This window comes from Chionomys nivalis, chromosome 4, assembly GCF_950005125.1.
Source record: "Chionomys nivalis chromosome 4, mChiNiv1.1, whole genome shotgun sequence".
NCBI lineage: Eukaryota > Metazoa > Chordata > Mammalia > Rodentia > Cricetidae > Chionomys > Chionomys nivalis.
Window position 1 is genome coordinate 114,639,526 of NC_080089.1, and position 20,384 is coordinate 114,659,909.

Sequence of the window (20,384 nt, forward strand, 5' to 3'; positions counted from 1 at the left end):
AGCCAATGGTTTACAAATCAGCAGCCTGGGGGGAGTGTGTGTATCAGTTATGTTTTCAGAGTGTGCCCTGAAAGAAGACAGCCAGATTTCCCTTACTTAGAGAGGGTAGATTCATCATTAAAAGCCTTGGTCATTTGTGTTTCCCTTTCCAATATGAGAAGTGTTATTAATTTGCCCACTTAAAAGGTTAAGATGAAATAGATAATAAATCATTATTTCAAGACCCTAAAGTTAGCTGTTTTGCTAATGGAAAAGACATGTTTGGATACCGACACAGGGAGGAAGAGAGAATGGATGGAAAGGAGGAGGGGCGATGGAAGGGGAGGAATGAAGAGAGGAGAGGGATGGGGGAGAGGAAGTAGGAGGAGGAGGAGAAAGGAGGGGGTGGGGAGGAGGAATGGGGAAGGAGGAAGGCAAAGCTAAAACGTCTAGGAAATGACCCAGTCCAGGAAGACTACAAGACAGATGCTCTTGGATGTAGTCACATGTAAAGTTCGTTGAAGTCACGGGCAGTTTGTTGAAGTTGTATGATGTGTCTTACACAGTTAGCTGCCCTCATTCCCCAGATGGTCCATCCGGATTTGTGAACCCTCTTAGATGACTGTGTCCACATTAGAATGGAGCCGTTTCTCTAGTCCAATAAAAGGCTTTTATTGTGCTTTTCTGTGACATCAAGTTGAAGACTTCGGTGCGTTCTAGGCAGCAAACAGGACCGACTGTCATATGGTATATTTGAGAAAACTAGAGAGGATTTTTTGTTTCTTTGAGGTTTTCTTGGAAACTTCAGATTAGGGTGGCCCTTGAAGCAGAGACTGTAGTTCAGTCCCCAGGGCGGGAGTGGTGTGGTAGATGCTGAACCCCACATCCTGACCAGAGGCATTGTTCCACTAGGTATACACTGACACCCCCAGATGGGGACTCACTGCAGTGCAAGCGATGGTTTTTATCCACACAGAAACAAAGCGTTGGCAAGAATGGCATACCCGGTTCTTCCTGTGCCCATCCTACAACATGCGTGTTTGTCTTGCCACTGTCCTTCTAGGAATACCACGCGTCTGCCCTCCTTATTCCTTCTCCAATTCCCTCCTCCCCACACATTTCCTAATTCTGAGAACCCCCTTGTCCTTTAGCAGAGAAGGGTTTCCTCTTCCTGTGAATTCTTACAACACTTTGTGCTTTTTAGGTTTGGATTGGAATCATTTGCAAGTAAATCTTGTCTTATCTGAAGAGAAAGAAAAAGTAGTGTCTTTAGGAGTCTGGCTGACATCTTCCTACCCGTGTGAACTCTGCCATCCTCAGATGAGCATTTGTTGAGTGACTAAGTGAGCGTAGTTTAACCACTGTGAACATATTGTGTCAAACACAGCGTGGAATACTTGTCAAGGAAAATAACATGTCCCCCACCCCCATGACACTGTTAAATAAATATGCCACAAAATATGAGACTCTTGGCTAGGTACTACTGCATGGCAGGCCATCCCCAAGCTGATGGTATAAAACAACCCCATTTTACCACGCTCAGATTCTATGAGTGAGCAGGTTAGACAAGTGTGGGAGACGATGCAATCATCCTTCTAAGTAGAGAAGGTTTGGAATCAGGCTGGAGATATGGCTCAGGGGTGAAGTGGTTGCTGTTCTTCCAGGGAACCTGAGTTTGGTTCCCAGCACATACATTAGGTGACTCATAACTGCCTGTGATTCTGACTACCTGAGACAGGACACCGTAGACCACGGATATCTCTTCTTAGTCAGCACTAGTTTCTCAGCTGCAGCTGACCCACCTAAGTTGTCTCAGTGAAACGACGGTTTTAGTTCAGTGGCTTTGGCCTCTTGATCCTCATAGCTGATTCTTCACACAAACAGCCTGTAGACTCTTTGCTTCCCTCTGAAACTTAATAAGCCAGGCCTCCATTGTCTGCATTTCTCTTAAAACACTTCTCTTCCAAGCACTCATTGAAGAACTCACCAAGCTATGGACACTCAAGGTTCTTAAAACCCAAAATTCCAAAGTCCATCCACAATCCTCTCCAAGACAACACGATCCGGCCAATCCCAGCAACACGCCACTCCTTGTACCAACTTCTGTCCTAGTTTAGGTTACCATTGTTGTGATGAAACACCATGACCAGAAAGCAACTCAGGGTGGAAAGGGTTTATTTGACTTGCTCTTTTAGATCACCGTTCATGGTTGAAGGAAGCCAGAACTCAAATGGGACGAACATGGGGCAGGAGCCGCCGCAGAGGCCATCAAGGAGATCAGCTTACTGACTTCTTCCTCGTGACTTGCTCAGCATGCTTTTTTTTTTTTAATAGCACCCAGGGCCACTAACCCCAAGGGTGGTGCCACCACAAGGGGCTGGGCCCTCCTCCCCCATGAATCACTAATTAAGGAAATTTCACACAGGCCTGCCCAAAGCCCAATTTTATGAAATCATTTTCTTAATTGAGGTTGCTTCCTCTCTAATGACTCTAGTTTATATAAAGCTGACATAAACCAGCCAGGCTATCTGGTCAACCCCAAGCTTGAGGTAACTGAGGAATAAAGCAGTACCTGGTACTTAGTTGACATGACCTCTTTTGATCTTAAAAATCGCTTTAAGTTGCCAAAATTAAGAAGGAGGGGAATTTGTGTGGATTTCTCAACTCTAGAAGGAAGTTGGGGTGCACAAAGAGATAAAATTTCAGGTAGTGATCAGTAGAAGGTTTACCCATACATTATATATTGACTATATATGTAAGATCTGTTAAATCTGCCTTTTTTTAGGAAGAGTGCTCTCAGAATTCGCAAGGGACCCCCAACTAGTTTACAGTCCCCTGTGCCCATCTGACCAAATGTTTACTGAGCTTACTGTCCACTGCAGCCCATCTGACCAAATGTTTATTGGGCTGACACCCTATTCCGTGCACCATGATCAAAACTGGGCATGCTGAGGTGAATGTGAGCTGGCCTTACGGCTAGAGGGGGATTCTACTGAGCTGCCACCCCAAAAGGAGAAGGGACATCAGGGGAAGGAGGCATGACATCAGGGGTGGTCAGGAATGAGCGTGAAGGAGAAATTCCACTCTGAGAAGGGTGGGTAGGAGTCAAGAAAGATGAGGACAAAGACAAGAAGGTCCATTGGGTCCTGCAGTGTGGCAGCCATTGGTGACTCCATGGAGCCAGAGGAAGCGGAATGGCAGAAGAACAGAACAGGCCTCAGGGTGCCTCGTTTGATGAGATATTTGAAATTTTGATGACCTTGTTTTATGGCAGGTTTGTGGGAAGCATGTGTCTTCACTCTAAACAGAAAGTGACACAGAATGGTGGTCCATGCTCACTGGACCCCCAAACTGAGCAGACAGGCCCCACCATGGCTTGAGTAACTTAGAAATCCTGGAAAGTCAGTACTTACCTTTCCCCTGCATTCAGTCATGGTTCAGAAGTTCTGCACATCACCGAGGTCTAGGGGCAGCATCTCAGCTTTCTGGTTATCCTCTCTGGGGTCATGAAGCAGCAGGCTTGCCTCAGGGGTCAGGATTCCTTCTATAAAAGATGCCAGCATTCTCCACCCTGCCCCACCCCTTCTGTGGGCTCACTCAGTGAAGCAGATGCTTAATCTTAATGCCCAGCATCCAAGTGTCCTCACTGCAACTAGCCCTGAAACATCTATTCAGGACCAAATTTTTAAAACCCCAAGGATCCAGTGTGATTTTTCTGCCCAGGCTCCAAACCTGTCATAAACCATAATGGATGGTATATTTTTAACTGTTGAGACCAGTTTGTTCCTATGTCCCCCAAAGACTAAAGCAACACAATGCTTGTTCTGAAACTCTAATGAATATTAGGCATGTCAGAAGCTACAGGCTGGTCTCTCATCCTCCTGCCTTATTAAGGCAGAAATCTTCACTGATTCTATGCACAAACCCCTTTGGGGAGTTGGGAGATGCATATAAATCCCTTCCCAGAAGAATGTTTTAAGTCCACTTACGATACATAGAGCCACAGAGAAATTCAGTTATATTGAGAATCCGATTAAAATGCAAATAAAAATGATTAGACCACATCTGTAATATGATCATCTAGATTCTTTTTATTAATGTATTGTATAATAAGACCTGAAATTGCTGGTGTGTATATGTGTGCGCATGCCTGTTCATGTGGTGGGCGGTGATCACTGGAGGGCATCAGGTGGCGGTCCTCAGGTGCTGCACATTTTTGGTTTTTTGAGATAAGGTCTCTCATTGGTTTGGAACTCTCCTAGTAGACTAGGCTGGCCCGCCATCAAGCCCTAGGAATCCACCTGTCTTGGTTCCTGGGGGCTAGGATTAAAAGTATGTGCAACCAAACCTAGCTTGCTTGCTTGTTTGCTTTCTTCCTTCCTTTTTTCCTTTCTCCTCTTCCCTCCCTCCCTCCCTCTTTCTTTCTTTCTTTCTTTCTTTCTTTCTTTCTTTCTTTCTTTCTTTCTTTCTTTCTTTCAGTGTGGGTTTGGGGGATTTAACTCAAGTCCTCATTGCTTGCAAAACCTGACTGAGCTATCTCCCTAACCAAGATCTGTAACCTCGAATTATTAAATGTAAACAATACTTCAGGGTATCTGCAATTTTAACAGAATGTGTTAAGTTTTTGGATACCCACTGATGGAGGTCTCGGATCTTTATAATACTTCTCAAGCTATGTACATTTTTGATGAGAGAAAAATGTTAAATTTTTGTGAAAAGTTGATTAAAAAAATAAACATTTTCCCCTCTATACAGCCTTACAGACCTCCTGAATTCCCCCTCTAGGTTAATAATCTCTGATTTAGGATATAATTTTAGTTAACAATAATGAAACAAAAAGTCCATCATTTACTTGCTGTGTTGTAACTCCTTTGGTTTTCTTTACACATTTTTTGCTTTGTCAGTTTGTCAATCTCTAATCTCTCTCTCTCTCTCTCTCTCTCTCTCTCTCTCTCTCACACACACACACACACACACACACACTTTGTGAGTGGCTAGCTCTAACCAAGGTAATTCTTGCACTTTATCTAACTTTTCTCTCTTCTTTAGGATATCTAAACCAACAAGCTTAAGATAGGACTTATTTATTGCATGGTCTTCTGCATCCTGTGTCCCAGAAGAAGAGCTTAAAATATGGGGGTTTAGGTCTGAGGTTCATTGGGAGAATGTTGTTGAAATGAGGGAGACAAGGCGGGGGAGGAAAGGAAGAGGGAGCTAAGTAAGGTGTTTGAGTCAAACTCCAACCAAACCCTATGGGAGAGTTCTGGTGTACAGCTTATCCTGCCCAACAAAGAAGGGTCTGGGCTTTTGTCTGTCTGCATCCCCTAGCCAGGAGAGCCTGGACACGCATAGTTTTCCAGCACACCATAAAACAACACATACATGTTATCTCACAGTTCCTGTGGTCCGGGATTTGGGCACAGCCTAGCTCCATCCTCTGCATGAGGTATTACTTGCCTGCAGTCAAGGTTTGGAGCAGGTCTTTTGGGAGCCTGAAGGGTCATCCCTGAAGAATATCCTCCTGGAGAGTCACCCTCTAAGCTTCCGTGGTTGTGGTGGAATTGATCTGTGGTCACTATGGAAACCATAGCAACTTGCTTCTTCAAGATCAGTAAGAGACCATGTGAGGGGCCACCTGAATAGGTCCACCTAGATCACCATCCATTTGGTGAACTCAGTTCAACTGATTCAGGACTTTAATTACATCTATAAATCTCCTGTGCTTTTGCCATATAGTGTAACAGAATCACAGTAGCAACATCCATTAATGTTCAGCCGTTCCCACACCCAAGAGGGGACTATTCAAAGGCATGGGCAGTGGCAACAGCTGTCTGCAGATGGAGTCCAGAGAGTAGCTGGCTGCAGTGGCTCTGTAGAGAACCCATCCTCTCACTGTTAGTTGTCTGATTGCTGCGGGGTTGTTCCCTCATTGCTTCCTTCAGGCATCTGTGACAGTCCTGATTGCTGTAGGATGAATGAGAAGCCACTTTCTGCTCTGTGTCTGCCATCTCTTTCTTCCCCTCATCTGCTGGTCTTGCTCTGCAAGGCTCCTCCCAGGCGGTAGTCATGGCGCTGCTACTCACATGTTCTCCTCATGCCAGGCTCTCGCCAAGGTCTTCCCTACACATGTATCTCATTCTCTCTCACCCATCTTTGTTTATTTTTCCAGCTCTGAGACTAAACCTGCCACTGTGTTTCATCTCCAGACCACGTTTTAAAACTCCCCAATACTATCTTACTAAGTTGCCCAGGTTGACTTAGAACTTTCGATCCTCCTGTCTCAGTTTCCTAAATAGCTGATATGACAAGGCTGTGCTACCAACCCCAACTGTGTCTCTTCTTCACAAAGGCAAGAAAAGTTGAGTCTCTAGATTCATTTTGCACACAAGGCGGGTTCAGAGGCAGTAAGTGAACGGACCCAGAACCAAGTTTGTAAGAGATGGAGCTGGGATTCTCTCCAGCTATGTGGTCCTTGCGGATCTTTAGTTCTCCTCCAGGAACACCAACTTTCCAGGGATTGCTTTGTTCTTCATTCTTCATGTGTGTATGTGTGCATCTGTGTGTATGTGGAGAGCTAAGGATAACGTCGGGAACCATCTTCAATTGTTCTTGCACCTTATTCCTTGAGGCAGGGTCTCTCAGTCAAACCAGAGCTCACAGATGTGGTTAGTCCTGCTAGCCAGCTTTCTGTGGGGAATCCCCTGCCGAGGCTGGAATTTGGCGTGGGCCAGCATGCCTGTGTGGCATATATGTGGTTCTCTAAATGCTGCCCCTTATGCTTACTTGACAAGCACTTTAACCACTGACCCACTCCCCCCCCCCTCCATCCAAGGATTCTCAATATTTCTATTCCTGTTCTCATAGATCAGAAACTATCCTCTCTCACTGGTCTCCAGTTCTTACTGGTCACCTTCTCCTTGATGTTACTGGTTTTTGCTCACTCATCTCCTCTTTGCCTCTTCTCTGCTTCCCTGTGCCTCTTTTTTGAACCAGGCATACAAAACTCAAGTGTTGTCATGGAGTCATTGATGTTCTCTCGACGGTCAACCCAAACATCCTGCATTCTATACCACTTATCCTCTCCACCCTCCTCCCTCCCCTCCAGCCCCGCCTTGGCTGCCCCATGCCAGCAGATACTGCTTCCCGTCCTTTCCAGTACTTCTCAGGAAACCAGAGGAGCCCGCAGCAGAGCTTAGATCCCCTTCCCAAAGCCAGGTGCTACCCCCCTTCTCTGTAAACCCTAACACAGAAGTGAACTATTGCCAAATTTTCTCGATGTCACCAAATGCTTAACAAGAAGCAACATGAGGGAGGATTTATTTTTGTTCGTGTTTTGATGGTGCAGTTTTCATAGCAGGGAAGGCACAGCTGTAAGCGTGTGGGGTAGCTTGCAGTGGCATTTCATTTGTATTTCAATAAATAAAGCCTGCCTGTAGATTAGGGAATAAAACAGCCCCATTGATCAGCCTTACAGACCAGGCAGTGGTAACACACGCCTTTAACCCCAGGAGCCACATAAGTTGCCATAGAAACTGGGCCTTCAATCCCAGCCCTAGAGAGGACTATCCATCCAATAAGATGGGAGGAGACAACTCTATGACACAGTCTCATTCTGAGATTCCCGGAGGCAGGATTGCCATTCCGGACAGAGGCAGAGGTAAGAGCCAGTGACTGGCTGTTTTGCTTTTCTGACCTTCAGAAGGTCTCTCTCTGAGTTTTTATTAACCATGCTTCAGTAATTGGTTGCATGGTACTGAAAGTAGGGACTTGAAGCAGGATAGAGGGGTGTTTTTATAAATTTTAAGGCCCATCCCCACTTCCTCCAGATAGGCCCTTCCCCAAAACAACACTATCAGTGGGGAGCCAACTGTTCAAACACTTGAGCGGGGTGGGGTGGGCGTGGGGGCACCACAACATGAACACATTTCCAAATCTCCAACTGATTGTTGGTTTCATCAGTAGTGTGTGTGACTTTCTTATGTGACTAGAGCTTTCTATGCAAATATATTAATGGAGGTGAATCGAAGCTTTCTTTAGTTTCTGAGCCCTGGTGCTTGTGGAAAGATTCACACACATCAGATAAACGAGGCTGTCTGTTAGTGCAATGTACTGCACACAGAGGGATGTATGGCTTTAATCAAAGCCTCTGCACTAGTAGGGAAATGCTTGAAAACAAGATGTCTGACTGCTTACCGCTTCCTGCTCTTGAGTGATTTCTGTGGGCTCTGTTTTCAGAGCTCTGACTGGCTGATGTTTATAACCAAACCCTTCCGATGATAAAGTTTTGTCTCTCCCCAGTGTAAATCTTGTCCTGGAAGACTTTCGTCACATTCTGTTTAGAATTATTTATAGAATTTCCTTTATGCTTTTGAATTTTGCCTGTTTGTCATCTAATTTATAGGTCTGCAAGTGAAACCACACTTGGCTTTGGCTTATTTTCTCATAAAATGGAAAATAGCGCTTGCTCTGTGCATATATCTTGGTAAAAATTCACTTAGCAGTAGGGCGGGGGGATTGTTGGCATTTTTTCCATTAAGAAGTTTGGTAGCAACTTTATTGAGGCTTAATTCATATGTTGTATAATTCAATCATTTAAAGTGTGTATTGGTGACTATAGAGTTGAACCAGATGGCACCCTGTAAGTCTCAGTCATTTGAATACTTAGCCCCATTAGTGGAACTGTTTGGGAAGGATTGGAAGGCCTTACCTTGTGGAAGGAGCTGTGTCAGTGTGGGTGGGGCTTTGACTCTTGTCAGGCTGGGTATCCTACTTAGGGATCCAGACATGAGCTCTCGGCGCTTCCTGCCACCCTGCCTTTACTTCCACCATCATGGACTCTACCCCTCTGAAATCATAAACCCAAGTAAACACTTTCTTTCGTAAGTGGCCTTGGTCTTTGTGTTTCATCACAGCAATGAAGAAGTAGCTGAGGCAGAAAATCCTTTGTTTCCTTTAAAACCAACTTCCAAGCTTAGGAGAATTTTAAAATCACCGTCAGCACTTTTAGCGGTCATTCTGACAACGTCACATGGAGAAGGATACTTTCTTTTGGTGTTCTAATGCTGCGGTGTTCTCACACCCCCCAGGATGTCTGTGATACAGTCTATGTGGTTGACGACAGTGTCGTTATCTAGTCTGGCTGTTTTGTGCATAGAGACGTGGAAACGGCAATCTCTGCTTCTGGGGTTTCCACGTTTCTGAGAGGGTCTGTGAGCCTGGCATATGCAGGCGTGGAGAGGGTTGGACTCAGAGAATACATGAGGATACAGGATGGAGGAGGCAGATAAAAATCACATGTTTGAAAAAGAAAAACATCGAGGTCTCAAAAACAAAACAAACAACAACAGCGAACCCCACTTAGCTGAGTTTCCCCCAGGCAATAATCTGACTTACTGCTAACTGCTTATTTGCCGAACTTCTGTGTTATCTGCAAATTTAAAGTCAGGCCAACCCTTCCTGTTTTTATTTCATTTGTTGCCACTGTGAGCTAAGGAAGGAAAAAAACTGAGTTGCTGTATTTTTCTTTTCCAGTGGGGGAAAAGCAGCTCTCGGGTAGATTTCCAAGTCACGTGGCTCACCAGCTGGTGCCTCGGTGATGAGCAAACCCAGCTTTGGGCCGTGGAGTGAGAAGTGGAACCCAGTCACACTCGGCTCCTCCCGAACTGTAATGTGTGTATCTTCTTCCAGCCGGATAAGGGGTTCCTCGCTCTCTGGCCCTCTGTCAGGTCCTGGCTTTGGGCTCCTCACAGTGGTGATCTTTCTGTCTAATCACCTTGGCTGCCACCTTCTCAGCCTCTCCCAAGCCTAATGCCATCAATGCCATCATGGTGCAGCTGGAAGGATTTTGGGAACACAGCCTGTAGCTAAGCCTTACACCTGCCCTCTGGCACACGGCCTTCTGTCCTGCAGCTCAGCCCAGGAGTTGCTCTTCTGGGAAACCTGCCAGGCCTATAAGAATCCAGGTGAACTTCCTTTGTGTCTCCATAGCCACCTTTGCCCTGGTGCATGTTGTACGACGTTGCCATGGCTGGACTTTCCCCTCTGAACCTGTTCACTCCCTCCAGGAGTCTGTCTCGCTGCCACCCAGCACACTGTCTGGCATAAAGCAAGCAAGCAAGCACCCAATAAATTTCAAACAGAGCATGTGTTACATTCCCTATAAAAAACAAACAAACAAACAAAAAAAACCCGCCAGTCGTGGCCAGGTCTGCCACCAGCCTGGGTGTCCTCCTCGAGCGTGCCTTTCATTTTCGAAGTAGGAGACTCCCAACGCCTTTAGTGGGAAAAGATATATTCTGGTCTCTCTACTGAAGAGCCTCATTGAGTTTTCAGTTTGTAACCTAATACGGTGAACACACCCCTGTAATCCCAGCACTCTGGAGGTGGAGGCAAAATGGTCTGGAGTTCAAGGTTATCTTCGCCTATATTTGAGGCCACTCTGGGATATATATGACCTCGCCTCAAAAGAAAAGAAAAAGGGAAAAATAATAAAATTCAGCTTGTAGTAGTGACTTTTTTAAGCAGTAAAATTTGAGCCACTGAGGCAAAGTGCTAGAGCCACAGACTTCTATCCCGGTCATTTCCTCCTCTTATGGGGGTGCCGAACAGAAGGAAGCAAAACTTCCAAAAACGATGGGGGAACCCCCAAATAGCCTGCAACTTTCTCTCTGCAGCTTGGAGCAGACCAGGCAAGGCGTGAGGAGGGGCTGGAGCAGACCCGCCCCGCAGGAGGAGGAGCTGGGGCAGACCCGCCCCGCGGGAGGAGGGGCTGGGCTTCGGGCTCAGCCCCCTCCTCTGCCTCCGCCCACCCTTCCAACGTGGTTTGAGTTCTTTGCTGCTCCAAGTTACTGATAGATGAAACAAGAAGCTGCTTTTCAAACCGGGGGCTCGTGCAGCTGTTGCCAGAGAACAGCGTCTACCTACCTCGATGCCCCCTTGTGTTTGTGGTCCAAACTCAGACACGTGTGACTAAGATCTTTCTCCTTGGCGGCCACAATGTGTGGTCACACGTGGAAACACCCTCACTCTGTGTCCTTATATCCTAGCTACCAATCATTCATTCATCTTTTGGGGGAGGGGAGTTGTGGGGGGGTGTTTGTGCTCCTGTGCATGTATCGGGTGCTCGCCCGTGGAAGCCAGTGTTTGGTGGGGTTGCTGTCCTCTATCATCCTCGACCTTCCTTTCGAGGCAGGATCTCTCCCAGGACTTGCAGCTTGCCACTTTGCCGAGACTGTGTCGCCCTGAAGCCCCCAGGACCTGCCTGTCTGCACCTCCCCTGCACAAGGGTTACAACTATACCCCAACATGCCAGTCTTCAGGCTTGCAGGAGCAGCTTCTCCATCAAACCATTTCCTAAGCCCCCGAGCAAGGCATTTTTTTTTTAAGGAGTTGCTGGAACCTAATGTGATCGGAATGGTTTTTAAATAGAATGTTATGAGTTAGGCATTTGCACACACCCACCTGTGATTACAGCACTCAGGCAACTGAGGCAGGAGCGTCACTGGGTTGAGGTCTGATTGTACTATGTCACAAACTTAAAGCAAGCCCAAACAGCTACATAGAGAGACTTTCACAACTGAAGCATTTAATGGTCAGCAAGAGAATCCATTTTGCTCTTGGTTCCAAGAAGTCTGGTTCTACCACGTAACCAGCTTTGGGATGGAGGGACAGTTTGTTTGAGCGCCTGGGTCTCAGTTACCCTCTCTGTAAAAGGCAAGCAGAAATCCACCCACCAGATGTTATGAGGATTCAGTAGAACAAGGTCAACTCAGAGCTTGGGGAAGGCTCTGAAATACACAGGCAGTCCAGAAACTTGAAGAGATTGCTGCCCCTCCCCACTCTCATCTTCCCCAGTGCCCAGAATAACAGTGTTGTGGACTTACTTTAACATGTAATATTTAGTGTAAAACCTTGAAATAGTTAACCAGCCCCAAAGAAACACAAAGAGTGCGTTTGCAAATGTGTGAATTTGGCATCTGCTCCCCTGCTCTTCTCCATACCATCCACCATCTTTGAATTTCGATTAGAGTCAGCAGGCTGGGGGCATCTGGATCCTAGGTGCATGGCTTGCTCCTGGGAAGATCTCAGGTCTTAAAGATCTGTTCTAAAACGTCTTCGTTCCAGAGAACTCTCTAGAAGCCCTTTACCTAAGGTACCTCCATCACTTTGCTGCAGAGGTCCTGGGTTTTTATCATGTTAGGCTGAGGAATTGAATCTTTTCCCAAGTGGACTTTTTACTGAACACAATTGTACATTGTCTCCTTCTTGTCCAGGCATCAGCCTCTGATGTCCCCTGTATCCCTTTGCTGTGCCTTCCACGCCCTACCTCCCATCTGCCGCATCCGCCTCCCATCTCATCCTATGCTGTACCACTGCGTCCTTCCCAGAACTGTCCCAGGAATTCTCTGGCATCCAGCACCTTTGAGTGTGTTCCACTCAACACCCTATCATAAAGAGACCTGTGAGAAAACACGGGGTACCATGGTCCCTTAAACCTGGACTGCTCCCCGCTTTTCAGATACAACTAAAGTGAAAAAAAAATCGACAAACAAGACAGTAAGATGCTGTTTTACCTGGCTTTATTTTGGGGTACCCCCACTTATTAGCCAGACTGCCCCACTCCCGGGGATCCCACATTCCATCCTGAGAACAAGACCTCTCCTGTGAAGTCTGCGATAGTCTTTAGGCTGGCCGCTACCCTTTGCTGTGAAAGCATGTTCTCACCCATTTGTTATCCTTTTAGTGACAGCTGGGCATCTTTACAAAGGACTCTGACATCGCCTAGGCTGCATGCTGAGCACAGAGATGGCAGTGACATTTGAGAGCCAAGATGCTTGGCTTGTGTTCTCTCATACTGGGTGAGAGTCTGTCCACAGTTGTCCCCAAGGGCTGCCCTGGCCGCCTCTGCGAGAGGAGACTGGCTATCACAAAGCATTGTAGAAAACTCTCTTCTGGGTGCTTCCTGGGACATTTGGACCATTCTACTATTTTGAACACAATGAGACTTTGATCCTAACTCCTCCAAACTTCCTAGAGAATAATGACTAGTGTGGAGTCATGGGCTGTGTGTTCAGGCCTCCTAGGGTGGCCACTGCCTGTCCAGTTTCTCTTGTTCCTTATAAGGTGTTTCTCAGTTTCCTGTGCCACACATGTATACTCCCCGTGGTGGACACAGAGGAGAGAGACTTGGCTGTGGGTGATGATCTTCTTAGCCTTGGCGTGTTAAGGGAGACCACCCCAGATGATGTGCTGGCCCTTGATGTAAGACTACTGACAACTCTCGCCTCTAATTCTCACCTGTGAGTACGTGGGGCCTCGCGTCACCCAGAGGCAGTGTCACTACACAGAAAGACCATGAACTTACAAGTTGAAAAGGTCAGAGTCATGACCAGGCCTGTGTCCTGTGGAACTGAGCCTTGTCCTTTCCTGGGTCCTTTCCTGTGTGGTGGTAGGGCATGGAGTGTGTTGTTCATTTCTAGAAGCCATAGCATGCATCTGGCATCTTGTTAGACCGTGTGTCTTCTCTTCTCTTCCGTCCTTAGTGAATGGAATGAGAAATGTCCTCTATAGGCTCCTGTATTTGAACTTGGTCTCTAGTCAGCGATGCTGTTTGGGAATGTTTAGGAGATGCAGTCTTAATGCAGAAAGTGTGTCACAGGGAGTGGGGCTTTGAGATTTCCTAACACAGCTTTCCTGCCCCTCTTGTGGCTACCAGTAGAACATTCCCTGGGGCCTTGAAATCCTTGAAATTCTAGAAGAATGACCGCAGAGTGTGCATCTGACTACACAGACAGCTAACCTGCCGCCGAAACCATTCACATCAGTGTTTTTGGGTGCCCTGCCCGGATACAAAACTGTAATCCCAGTGCAAAAGGGGTTAACGTCAAGTACGGATACTGTCCCAGCCACCAACTGGCATCTAAGCACACATGGGTGACGAATTAGACAATGTCTTCCATATGCTCTGGAGAAGATGATTTAGTACTATACAAGGTAAGCTGAGAAATCCCTGCCTGTCCACAGAGACCAGGACAAGCTGACATTTGCCTTGGGCCTCACTTACCTTGCCTACAAGAAAGCAGTGATGTTGAGCTTGTGAGGGTGGTGTGAGGACCACCTGAGGTGAGCAGCCCGACAGGCTAGTCTTTGTGCTTGGCAGGATGCTGCCCCGACATCCACAGATGCTCACCATTCATGCTTCTCCTTATTTGCGGTTGCAGCGGAGGGTCCAGGACGTCATCAGCCCCATCGTGTTTGAAGCTGCCTACAGCCTGGCTGCCCAGGAGACTGGTGAGGAGGAGCGGGAGCTGCCGGCTCTGACCCCAGTGCTACGCTGGAAGAAGGGACAGAAGATCGCCCAGAAGAATCAGGTTAGAATCTGTTCTGTCCTGGCAGAAAGCAACTTAGGGAGCAAGGGTTGACTGTAGCCCTCTGTTCTAGGTCACAGTATCACTGCAGAGAGTGACAACCACCATGAACAGCAGAGAGGGTGGGGAGGGGAGAGAGAGAATATGAGTATATGTATTCATGGTCAGCACTCAACTAGCTTTCCCTACTTACACACACACACACACACACACACACATACTATACACATACATACTCACAGACACACACACATGCACATACACTACACACACTACACACATACTATATACACGCTATACACACACTACATACAGAGAGACACATACATGTGCACACACTACACACACACTACACACACATACCACACACACATGCACACACACACTACACATACACACTACAGACACACACTACACACATACACACACACACTACACACACACACACACACACTTCTGGGCAAGGCTTCCTTTTGTTTTAAAGCATGAGCCTCCCTTTTAAAGCACAGTGGGAAGGGTGGACTGCAAGCTTTGCTGGTCACTTGGGCTCAGAACAAGGCACCAGGGAGAAGAGGAGAAGGCAGTAAGATGCCTTCTCTTTAAGAATCAGGGACTGGAGAGATGAATCAGTGGTTAAGAGCACTGGCTGCTCCTCCAAAGGTTCTGAGTTCAGTTCCCATCATCTCCATGGTGGCTCACAACCATCTATAATGAGATCTGGCACTCTCCTGTGACTTGCAGGTGTACATGCAGGCAGAACACTGCATGTATAATAAATAAATAAATCTTTTTTTTTATTTTTATTCTTTTTTTAAATAAAATTTCCACCTGTCCCCTTTCCCATTTCCTTCCCCCTCCTCCCAAATATTGCCCCTCCCCCCACTCCCCTTTCCCTATCCCCACTCCCCACTCCTCCTCCCCCCACTCCATTCCCCCTCCCTCTTGATACTGAAGAGCAGTACAAATTCCCTGCCCTGCGGGAAGACCAAGGTCCTCCCACTTCTATCTAGGTCCATGAAGGTGATCGTCCAAACAGGCTAAGCTCCCACATAGCCAGTTCATGTATTAGGATCGAAACCTAGTGCCATTGTCCTTGGCTTCTCATCAGCCTTCATTGTCCGCTATGTTCAGAGAGTCCAGTTTCAACCCATGCATATTCAGTCCCAGTCCAGCTGGCCTTGGTGGGCTCCCGATAAATCAGTTCCAATGTCACAGTGGGTGGGTGCACCCCTTGTGGTCCTGACTTCCTTGCTCATGTTCTCCCTCCTTCTGCTCCTCATTTGGACCTTAAGAGCTCAGACCGTTGCTCCAAATTGAGTCTCTGTCTCTATCTTGATCCATCGCCAGATGAAGGTTCTAAGGTGATATGTAAGATATTCATCAGTATAGGATAGGATCATTTCAGGTTCCCTCTCCTCAGTTGCCCAAGGTACCAGCTGGGGACATCTCCCTGGACACCTGCAAGCCCCTCTAGAGTCAAGTCTCTTGCCAACCCTAAGTTGGCTCCCTTAGTTAGGATATATACTTCGCTGCTCCCGTATCCATCCTTCCTATATCCTACCCATCCCAATCCGTCAAGCTCCTCCCATCCTCCCCTTCTCACGTTTTTCATCCCATTTCTCCTTAGCCCCAATCTTAAAGAAAAAATGAATCAGACACTCTGGGGGCTAGAGACTGGAGATATGGCTAAGCTGTTAAGAGCACTGGCTGCTCTTGTGAAGGACCTAGGTTCAATTTCCAGCACCCACACAGTAGCTCACAGTCACCTGTAACTCCTGTTCCAGAGGATCTGATGCTCTTTTCTGCCTTCCACAGGGACCAGGCACACACAAGGAACAGACATTCATGATAAATTCTGTATCCCCTGGTAGTAGATCCCTAGTCCTAGCGTTGCTGTGCTCCCATAGGGGAAATCTTGCTATCCAAAAAAAACCAAAATCTGTTTGCGTTTGTATCGTGAGGTCAGTACTTGGTGAGTTAGGATTCATTTCAGCGTCCTTTGTGTCTGCCGAGCCTCTGTCCTGAGCAGGGGGATAGTTGCTAGCTCTGAGCCGGCTTTCCCTGGACCTAACCCTCATTCCTACAGGATCTGAGCATGAACGCAGATGAAGAACATCTTAAAACCTTTATGGGCTAGGACAGCCAATGATCTTATCTGAGCCAGAGATACAGGGAAAGACTGGTATCAAAATGTCATTCTCGGTCACTCCAGGCTGATTAATTAGCAGGTGTCAGCCAGACAGATGATGCGCATCGTGTCTGAAGAGCTGGCTAACAGTGGAACTGTTTGAGGCATAAGTATGAGCCGGTCTCCCAGAGGAATCCCTGCTTCCAGCCTCCCGTCCTGCCTTCCACCTAACGTGTCTATAGACCTATCAATTGGTGATTTACCCTTAGCATGAAGTGGCAACCAAGAAAAACTGAGTTTAGAGGAAGTGTGGACATGAAAAAGAAAGGCCAATTGAAATGAAAATAAACAAAATATTTGACTTAAAAGATGAAAGGCTATTCAGGGAATAAAAGAGATGGTAAATTTTTATTTTGTTTTTTGACACAGGGTCTTATTGCATAGTCCAGACTGACCTTCAGACTTGTATGTAGCATAACCCGGCCTCTAACTCGTGGTCCTCCTGCCTCAGCCTCTCAAGTGCTGGGAAGACAGGTGGCTGTCACCACACCCTGTCAGAGACTGTAAAAGCTCTCTCAGAGTGAAGGCATTTGCTTCCCAATGTCACACTCTGTGTGGCTCACAAACACCTGTAGCTCCAGCTCCAGGGAATCTGTCCCCTTTCCTGGTCTCTGAGAACACCTGCACACATGTGCACATACATGCACACACACACACACACACACAAATAATAAAAATCTTTAAAAGCCACATGCCCAGTAATGCCATGGCTCAAATATAAGGTAATTTAATCTGGATAGGGAGTGAATGGGAGAGTATAAGGAAGATAAGGGCCTGGAAAGAAGATGATTCTCTATACATTAAATTCACATATTCCTGAATTCAGCTTGGCCCGTGTGGAGGACACACACTCCAGACCTGGGCCCTGCTGTGGAATCGTGCAGACATAACAACATGAACACTACTTACAGGCTTCAGTCTCTGCTGCCAAGCCACAATCAGAGCTACAGTGCAGCATAAAACACAGATGTCATCAGATTGACTAGGCAGATGTAAACGAGTAATAGTTCTCTTAATATCCTAATCTCTTAATAGCTCTTTTAAATTCGTAAGCCAAGAGAGACCGCAGAACCCGATGAAACAACAACAAAATAGCTGTCCATTACTTAAGACTGCAGAGGTCAGTAATAGAATACTGGCCCCAGTGGCCCCCACACCATCAACCCCAGTTGTTCTCAGGATCATGTAAGAAAATTCAAAAGTAAAGAAGACGATTTAGTGACTGAAGGATTTGCCACTCAGTCATGAGAAGGTGGATGGGATCCCCAGAGCAAGCTGGCTGGAGAGACTAGCCGAATCGGTGAGCTCCAGATTTGATTAAGACACGCTACCTCAATGGATGAGATATAAGAGTCATCAAGGATAACTGTCCAGGTCAACCTGGAGCCCCCACATGCAAGCATCCCTACGCACCCTACACATGAATGCCTACACACATGAAAATTTCCCCTGGTCAACCTTGAGCCCCCACATGCGAGCATCCCTACCCACCCCACACACACATGAGTGTGCCTACACACATGAAATTTAACATTGACAAAGGAAAAGGGAGTTCACACTAAATCAGAAATGACATCAGAGATGGGCTTGATCAGCTGACCACTGAGCCTGACACAGCCAGTTTGGGACCCACAGCAGGAAAAGAGCAAAGAATAGCGGTTTGTCCATGAGATGGGACGGATGGGAGGGAGCCATCAGCCCTTGCTTGTGGTAAGGAATCCAGTGGGATAACACATTAATCTGTAAATAAAGCCATCATATCAATATGCTTCCTAGAGACACAGAAATAATTGCCACGATAAAGATGAACAGACGTAGGTTACTGCTTTTCCCTTCCGAGAACGCAGCACGGGATGGATGTGGTAGAGCAGACAGGCTTACATTTTCAGTCATGTCATTCTCCGGGTGAAATTAAAAGAAAAGAAAAATATTGTTCTTAGATTGGAAGGATTGTCCAGGAGCCTGAGACTCTTTCTAGGGAAGCGGTTCTTGCTTTTTCTTCTTTGCCTGATTATGAAAATCAACAAAATCGAGTCAGTTTAGTGATCTCCGCCATCCCTCCATGTGTCCTCCAGATGTTGGCTCTGTTCACGGTTCTGTTCAAAGGGAAGAACAATGCGCTGCTAGCGAGGGCCACTCCAGGAAGCAGAGCTGATTTTAACCAGAACTCAGGAACCGTCTCTGTCACCACAAGCTCAAATAATACATAAACAGTACACTCTTTCCTCCCCGTCTGCCTGTCCTCATCCTCCCAGGCTGGGCCATGTGGCTTGTCACCTAACCCGGGCCTCGCACCTGAGTTCCTGAGTAACCCTGCCACGGCTTTCCTCTTAGAGTCCCAGGACCCTGCAAGGTGGTGTCTCCATCCCCAGCAGTCTCCAGGGTCACCACCACATTCCAGCCATTCTCGAACCTACCAGGTTCTTCTGGCTCTGAGCCCTCTTGACCCCTTTTCTGTGAACATTCCACACTGATCATCATACAGGCCAGCCTGTATGTTTGAGGTTTCAGCCTCAATGTTGCTACCTCAGATCAGAGAACCATCTCTCAGTTCCCCCAGCTCAGCTGCCTGTTGGGCCTTTCCGTGAGCCCCGCCACGGTGGATTCTGACAGTCACTTATATGCTTCCCACACCAGAGTGGAGCCCGGCAAATGCAGATGTCTGTCTTCCCACATTCGCTATGAATTCCCCAGCACCTACCTCAAAACCTGGCCCAGTGTCTCCATCAGAAGAGCCCTTGTAAAGGAACAAAGGCCTGTGTCATTCCGCAAGGCTGTTTAATGAAATGGGATATACCATGAGCCCCTCTGGGGAGCCCTCCTTGGCCCATGTGTGCCCTGTGGTTCACAGCAGCTTCTGCCATGGGATGTGTGTGCGCTTCTGAGTCTATTTTTCAAAACACAAAGTAGAGGGAATAGAGATGGCGAGTGAGAAGATGCTGGCTGTGTCATGCCATTCCTCTCCAGTGCTTTGTCACGGTGATGAAGAGGTGACCGACGCAGAAAGAGATCAACACTGGGGTTGGTGAAGCCCGGTAGTTAGAGTGTTTGCATAGAACGGATTGATACCCTGGGTTCTCGCCCCAGTACTGTGTAAACCCACTATAGCGGGTACATGCCTGGAACCCCAGCCCTCGGAGGCGGAGGCAAGAGGAAAAGCAGTTCAAGGTCATCCTTAGCTACAGAGGAAGTTCAAGCCAGGCTCAGAAGATTGTCATTGGTCATGTGTGGTAGTACATACTTGTAATCCCAACACTCAGGCAGAGTTTTGTGAGTTCAAAGCCATCCTGGTCTACCTAGAGAGTCCTAGGCCAACCTGTTCTCCATAGAGTTCTGTGTCAGTCCAGGCTCCATAGTGAGACCCTGTCTCAAAACAAAACAGCAATAGCAAAACCAAAAGCAACCTTCCTCCATCTGGGCATAGGAGAAGTAGGGCTGAAATTCCCGGGACTACCCTGTCTCTTACAACACTCCTCACAAAAGGCTATGGTGGGTTTTGTTAAAATAAAATACAAACAGAATTGGGATGGAGAAACCTACTCTCAGGTTAGGGCAATTAGACCCATTTTTAAAATACTAATACCATGCCAGATGTGGTTGTTTGAATAATGACCCTCATAGGTTCATATCATTGAATGCTTAGTCATCAGGAAATAGCATTACTTGAGAAGGATTGGGGCTCTGGTCTTGTTAAACTGGGTGTAACCTTGTTAGAGGAGGTGTGGTCTTGCTGGAGGAAGTGCGTCCCTGGGAGTGGGCTTTGAGGTTTCAAAAGCTCCGTTTTCTCTCTTTCTCTCTGCCCATGAATCCAGATGTAGCTCTCACCCACGCTCCAGCACCCTGCATGCCAC

The 20,384-nt window shown here is 47.0% G+C and overlaps 1 protein-coding gene across 1 annotated transcript in view; it reads left to right on the forward strand.

Annotated features, from left to right (window-relative positions):
- Itga9 (integrin subunit alpha 9) overlaps positions 1-20,384 on the forward strand; it is a 306,519-nt gene that overhangs the window by 153,753 nt on the left and 132,382 nt on the right. Inside the window, exon 16 of the mRNA XM_057767071.1 lies at positions 14,199-14,348. Within this exon, the coding sequence (XP_057623054.1) occupies positions 14,199-14,348 (150 nt within the window). The remainder of the gene's footprint in view (positions 1-14,198; positions 14,349-20,384) is intronic.